At 55.4% G+C, this 6555-nt stretch overlaps 1 protein-coding gene across 2 annotated transcripts in view; it reads left to right on the top strand.

Annotated features, from left to right (window-relative positions):
• Nucleotides 1-4211: 4211 nt before the first annotated feature.
• The window catches only part of PREX1 (phosphatidylinositol-3,4,5-trisphosphate dependent Rac exchange factor 1), a 178382-nt gene continuing 176038 nt past the window's right edge, over nucleotides 4212-6555 (top strand). For both annotated transcript variants that reach the window (XM_064573328.1, XM_045885915.3), the window contains exon 1: nucleotides 4212-4575. In XM_064573328.1, the coding sequence (XP_064429398.1) occupies nucleotides 4363-4575 (213 nt within the window). In that variant the 5' untranslated portion in view covers nucleotides 4212-4362. The remainder of the gene's footprint in view (nucleotides 4576-6555) is intronic.

Genomic DNA, 6555 nt, shown 5'->3' with positions numbered 1-6555 from the left:
GTCCAGCTGTTCTGGCCAATGCCAAGGGTGGAGATGCCTCTCTTCTCAGAAAGCTGCTCTTGGTGCTCAGGATGGGGAAAAGACTTTCTGGGCAGTTGGCCTGACTTACTGAGAACTCATTTGCATCTGGGAAATGATTGCAATCCTGGGCAGTCCTTAACTCACTTCTCATTGGTTTGTTCAACTTGGGATGGACAAAAACCACCCCTTGCTTTTCCTTGCTTTATCTTCTTTATTTTTTCTTTGGAGCAGAGCTTGGGAAGGCAGCCTTCAAATCCTGAGCCTTCAAATCCTGAGCCTGCAGAATCTGAGAGGCTCATCAGGGAATAAGGAGCTGTCTGGTGTTTCCAAGCAGCACTAACTTCCCTGCACCTGTGAAACACATGCAGCAGAAATGAAATGGTATTTCCCGCTATTTGCAAAGTACACGGCAATAGAAACTCTAAAATTGTCCCTGTAGAAGAGAATTTCCCTATCCTTATCATCGCGCCCCCCACCCCGCTCAACTGATTTTTTTTTTTTTTCTCTCTCTCGCTCTGTTCTTTTGGGGAATGTTTCCCAGCTAGAGCCTATTTTAGGCCCTACCCTGGAGACATACTGGTCCTAAGTTCTCCCCATTGAAGATCCTGGAGGGTGTGGGGGGAAGTGATGGCGAAGAAGGTAGGAGAGGTCAAGGCCGAAACATGGCTAGTAAAAGAAATCTCCCCAGGGTTGTGGTTGCTTAGTCATGTTTGGTACAGTGAGTTGCTCTGTGCCAGAATTAGCTGGGAGGCAGCCAGGCCCTGGACCAAGGGAGTCCCCATTGATCACACCAGTGCGGAGCTCCCTCTCTGAATCATAAGACCTGGGGTAGGCAGCGACCTAAGCAGAGGCCTGGAGGTGCCACCAAGAAACTCTGGAGAAGCTGAAAAGATCTCATTTGTTTATTGATTGATTATTAATTTGATTATTTTCCTTCTCCCCCTGCTCTGGACTGGAAGCACCAAGAGGTGCTTCTGTGTTACCGCTCTATCCCAGCCTGGGGCACAGTAGGGCTTCCCTAAACACTCCTTGATTGAACAACAAAACCTGCTTTCGATGTTTCATTCATCACTGTCTGCCCCTCCCCTGCTGGAATAATGTCAGCTCCTCGAGGGCCCGAACATCATCGGTCACGTTCACTTCTTTAGCCCTAGCCCCTCACCCAAGGTCCAGCACAGAGTAGGTGCTTGACGGCAGACACTTCTCTCTTGACAACAGAACCCCAAGTTGATCAGGCAGCCATGTCCCAGATGGGGCAGAGCTGCTGTAAATTGATAGTGACGAGTCTGCTCTTGATCAGATCAGGGACTAAGTAAGGGTGGTCACATGACCTGTGAAAGTGTAAGAGAAAGCCTGCCTTGGACTTGCGTTGGCTGGGGATGTTGCCATTGTAAGAGCCATCTTGAGACTCTGAGGCCCCAAAGCTGGGAAGGCAAGTCACGTGATGAGCATAGCAGGGTCAAAGGTCCTTGGTCCTTGACATCGAGAGTCCCGAACCAGCCACATGAACCAATCTCCTCTGGACCTCTTGTTAAATAAACAATGTCCTTACATTTGAACCCACCAGCAGCCCATTTTTCTTCTCCTTGTAGCCCCAAAGGCATCCGAGTGGACTCAGCACACAATCCAAATAAAAGCCTTTACTTGCTGAGCGCTTCCGTCTGCTCCAAGCCCTTTCCACGTATTAACTCAGGAATCTTTGCAACAACCTTATGATGTAGGTACAGCTATTGTCCACAGTTCACAGAAGAGGAAAAGGAGGTGCAGAGAGCTTAAGTAACTTATTAAAAGTTGTATCATCTTTCAGTGGGGATGAAACATCCCAAGGGAATCGGACAGAATGTAGAAGAGATGGGAGATGGGCCAGGGGTGGCCTCCATCCACAAGTGAGGAAATGTTTGGAGTCCTTTTGGCCGTGTGGACTGACTCTTGGATGAGGCATGGGATCTGTGTGTGTGCACGCATGAGGACAGACAGCTGAAGCTGGGAGTCACAGCTTCCGTAGTCATAGCTGGGAAGGGGACTAACATTTGTTGAGCACCTACTATGTACCAGCTCTCTGTGTCAGGAATTTTTTATCAGTGGTTCTCAACTGGGGGCGATTATGTCTCTCAGGGGACATTTGGCACTGTCTGGTGACATTTTTAGTTGTCACAGCTGGAGCGGGGGAGAGTGCTACTGGCATCTGGTGGGTGCAGGATACTGCTGAAATGGCTACAAGGCACAGGATGGCTCACTACAACTAAGACTTACGTGGCTCTAACCGTCAATAGTCCTGAGGTTGAGAAATCCTGCTTTACGTACATGTTTTTTTTTTTTTCTCTTATAAAGACTCCCATTTTACAGATTAGGCAACTGAGGCTCAGAGGGGTGAAGTGTCTTAGCCAAGGTCACCCAGCCAGTTAGAGTTGGAGCTGGGGTACAAACCAGTTTCATTCCACAGCCATATGTTCCCACTATGTTCTCTCCTCGTGGTAGATAGGATTAATTTAAAGATGAGACATCTGAGGCTCAGAGAGGTGCTGTGACTAGTCTAAGGTCACACAGCAGAGCTACTCAGACACCTCTACATCTTTTGGACATAATTGACTCCACTACCTACACCTGGCAGACTCACCTACCGCACACCCTTTACCGCCTGCCCAGAAGAACTTCACTCACTCAAGGCCCAGATCAAATGCCACCACCTTGTCCACAGTCCCAAAGACACATTTCCTAGACGGCAGAAGCCACCCGACTCCCTCCCAGTGTCCTGAGGAACTTGGAGTATTTGCCCAGGCCAATAGGAGAACAGTCTTGGGTGTCTGGAACAGAAGATAAATAAGCAGTCATGTTCTTGCCTAAAGGATGATTACAGTCTATAGAGGGGGCATATGAATCATTTAATCCACTGCTGAGACAGTACAATCCCTGGGGGGTGAATAAGGGAAGATTAGGGATTTTGTGGACAGTTTGGACAATGCGGCCAGGCCAAGAGAACAGTTTGCACACGAATAACAATAATAATAAAGGACATAGAGAATTTTCTAGGTACTGGGCACTGTTCCAACTATGTCCTGTGGACTAACACATAACCCTGTATGGGACCCTACAAGCTAGGTAGCAGTATCATTCCCGTTGTATTGATGAGAACACTAAGGCTCTTGAGGCAAGGAAACCAGCCCGAGGTCACCCACTAGCATGTGAGGGAGATAGGACTCAAACCTGAGCAGCTTACTCTAGGGCCCAGAGTTCCATCACCTCTCCATACCTTCCTGTGAGGCAGGTGAGGACATTTGTCAAGCGGTTCCGCTGATGATCAAGGTCACACAGAGCAGCCCGGAGTAGCAGCCCGGTTTCCCAAGGCCTTTTCCCGCGGGGGGTGGGTGGATGGGCGTGGGGCGCGGACAGAGCATCTGCTACTTGATTAGTAACTCGAGAGCAGATACTAATTTCTTCTGGGAAAGGTGGAAGGAGCAGAGTCGTCTCTTGGGGGCAAAGAAGTCCCGAAAGAAAGGGACAAAAACGGAAGGAAGGAAAGGGCAAGAGAAAGGGAGGGACAGAGAGCCGCGCGTCTTCCTTCCCCAAGGTCGTGGCAGCGCCCGAGGGCACCCAAAGGGCTAAGTGGCCCAGAGGCTGGCACGGCCCGGCGAGGGGCCGCCCCCCCTGTCTTCCCGGGCCGGCGGGGTCGCGCGGGCCGGGGCGCGCCGGCTCCCTTTCCAGCCGGGGGTTCGCTCAGCCCGAGCGGCGGCAGCCGGCGACCGCGGCGGCCGGACCTGCGTGCGTGTGCCTGCGCGCGGCGGGTGTCGCGTGTGGCGGGTGGGAGTGGCGTAGCCCGCGGCGGGGGAGGGGGCCACGCGTCCGGGCGCGGAGTTGGCGCGCGGGCGGCGGCGCACGCGCCGCCTCGGGGTCCCTGGCCTCCGCGGCGCCCCTGCCGGAGGGTTCCCGCCCGAGCGCCCCGGCTCCGGCCGCTCTCAGCTTCCGACGTAGCCGCCGAGCACCGCGGCGCGTCTCCAAGGGGCCCGGTGCGCCCGCGGAGCGCCTCTGCGGCCCGAGAGCGGCGTGGCACTTGGCAGACGCTCCCTTGGCGGCGGGGGCGGGGGCGGCGGCGGGGCCCGCCGTCTGGGAGCCCCGAGGGCCGGCCCCCTCCCGCCCCTCGTCCAGCCTCCGCGCGGTGCCTCCGCCCCCGGCCCGGGCCGCCCGCCCCCAGTCCCGCCCGCCCGCCGCGCCAGGCGCCGGGCCCGCCGCTGAGCCCGGCCCGCCGGCGCGCCCCGTCCGGGATGGGGCGCCTGGACGCCTGAGTCGCCGTTCGGCGCGACCTTCGCGCGGGGGAAGGAGCCGGCGCCGCGCGGCCGCGCTAGAATGGAGGGACCCGGCGGCAGCGATCCCAGCGGCGACGGGGCTGGGGACGGTGCCCACCCGGACCCCCGGGCCCCTGGCGCCGCTGCGCCCAGCTCTGGCCCGTGCGCGGTCGCCCGGGATTCCGAACGCCAGCTGCGCCTCCGCCTCTGCGTCCTCAACGAGATCTTGGGCACCGAGAGGGACTACGTGGGCACCTTGCGCTTCTTGCAATCGGTGAGTGTCGCCCGGGACGCGCGGGGACAGCCTCTGTCCCGGTCGCCAGCCCTGCTTTGGAGCGCAGGGGCCTCCAGCGCGGGGCGGTCCCCACAACCTGTGGCAGATGTCCCTGGGGGTCGTGGGAGTCGCCTCAGGGGCGCCTTGGCGGGCGCACAGAGAAGTGGGGGAGATCTGGGCTCCTCCAGAGCTGGGCTGTCGCCTCCTTGGCCGGCCAGCTGTCCAAGCCCGGACTCGGGGTCTCCCGCACTCCGTTTCCCCCCTGCACGCTGCCCTTTTGTCTTTTTCTTTTCCCCTCCCGCCTTTCAAATAGTTTTAAAATTAGTTACATCCGCGAGGTAGGGGCTCTGGGACCCAGGCGCCGGGAGCTTTCGCTCCTGCGTTTTTTTCCCCCCGGCGATTTCTTCGCCACCTAGTGCACCACCGACTACTCATCTGGGACAGATCCTAGACATCCTAGAGCCCAGCGCCCCTCCGAGAGGAGGATTCAACCCAGAGCCTGGGAGAGGGATGGAGATCCCACAAACGCACAAAACCTCAGGATAGGACCCCTTTCCCCACTGCACACGCTTTTGCTGGAGCTTGGGGAGAGTGGATTTCGAACTCACGACTCGGCAGTCCAGGTCCCACCCCCATCTCTAAGTGGCAAAACCACCGCGTCAGACTCTCAAGAGTTGAGCGCTTACGATGTGGCAGGCTGGCAGGCACTTGCATGTGTCATTAGGAGGTTTAGCCTTCCGAGTGGCCCATGAAGTAGGCCACAAGTATTTACCCCATTTTTTGGATGGGAGAGTTTAGCTCCAGCGAGGTTGAGTAACTTGCCCAGAATGACACAGCTGGTTAATTGGGGATACTGGGTTTTGACCCAGGGCAGTCCTAGCCAGTGCTCCAAACTGTGTGGTGCGTTTCTTTTTCTTTTCTTCTTTCTCCGCTCCCCCCCCCCCCCGCTTTTTTTTTTTTTTTAAATTCCCCCTGTGAGAGGGAGGAAGGGGCCACTTCCCTACTCTCCTAGGAAGTGAGAAAAGTGGCCAGGGGGCGGAGGGGGTGGGCCTGGGGCCAAGCCTCGCTGGAAGTTAGGAGACTCTGAGGGCTTTAATCTCCATGCCTCCTGCTGGGACCTCATTTACTCTCTTCTCGGCTCTAGGAAGTCTTTTAATCCTGGTTCAGGAAGAACTGGTGGGGGTGGTGGTTGTTCCTCCAGAGACCCCAGAGCCTGGCTGTGCAGCTCCCAGTCTCTGGGGGGAAGAGGGAGCCCTCTGGCATCCTCTGGGGTCCCCATTGGCTTGGAGGTACAGCTGAGGCTGTGTGAGGTCCTAGTTCCAACTCAGGGAGGAGAGAGCCCTTCTCTCTGTGAAAAGAGGTGTGTGTGTGTGGGGGGGCTTTGGGGGGGGTTGGGGAGTTGTGCGGTGGCATTGAAAACCATTTGGCTAAAGGACCCTTCTAGAAAAGCCTGTGAGAATAAGGCACGGTTGGCATTTCTTTCCCATCTCTCCCTCTCTCATAGTTAAAAAAATAAAAAGGAAGCTGGCAGTTTCTGATATAAAGATGTAGACAGCTCTGATATCTCTGAGCAATGTCAAATGCTCGGGAACTCCTTACTTCTCCTTCTGAACCACTCCCTGCTCCTCAGTCTGGAAGGGGAAGAGGAAAGACAAACCAATTTTTGTATTAATGGGTAAGAAAATATACCTCTTCCTCCCACACCCTTGCCTAGATGGTGTGGTGCGTTTCAGAACAGATAACAGGCTGTGTTTGAGTCAACTGTGGTTTCAAATTGTCCACTTGTAGAGTCTGAGATTGCTGGAATAATGGAAATTGATTGGAATCAACCATTCTTACTATTAAAGAAACAGGAAAAAACCAACAGATTTCCGTACTTCCACATTATTGAGTTCATCAATTTTCGTTAGGATTGACCTGTCTGTTCTGAGACGAGCTGATTCTTGGACGAGTCATGCTCCCTGCCCTGGCCTCAGTTTC

This window comes from Mirounga angustirostris, unplaced genomic scaffold, assembly GCF_029215605.1.
Source record: "Mirounga angustirostris isolate CCGP_5_RB_7025 unplaced genomic scaffold, mMirAng1.0.hap1 SCAF_10, whole genome shotgun sequence".
Taxonomy (NCBI): Eukaryota; Metazoa; Chordata; class Mammalia; order Carnivora; family Phocidae; genus Mirounga; species Mirounga angustirostris.
Note: the sequence above shows the minus strand (reverse complement) of the source record. Positions and strands in the feature narration are given on the sequence as shown.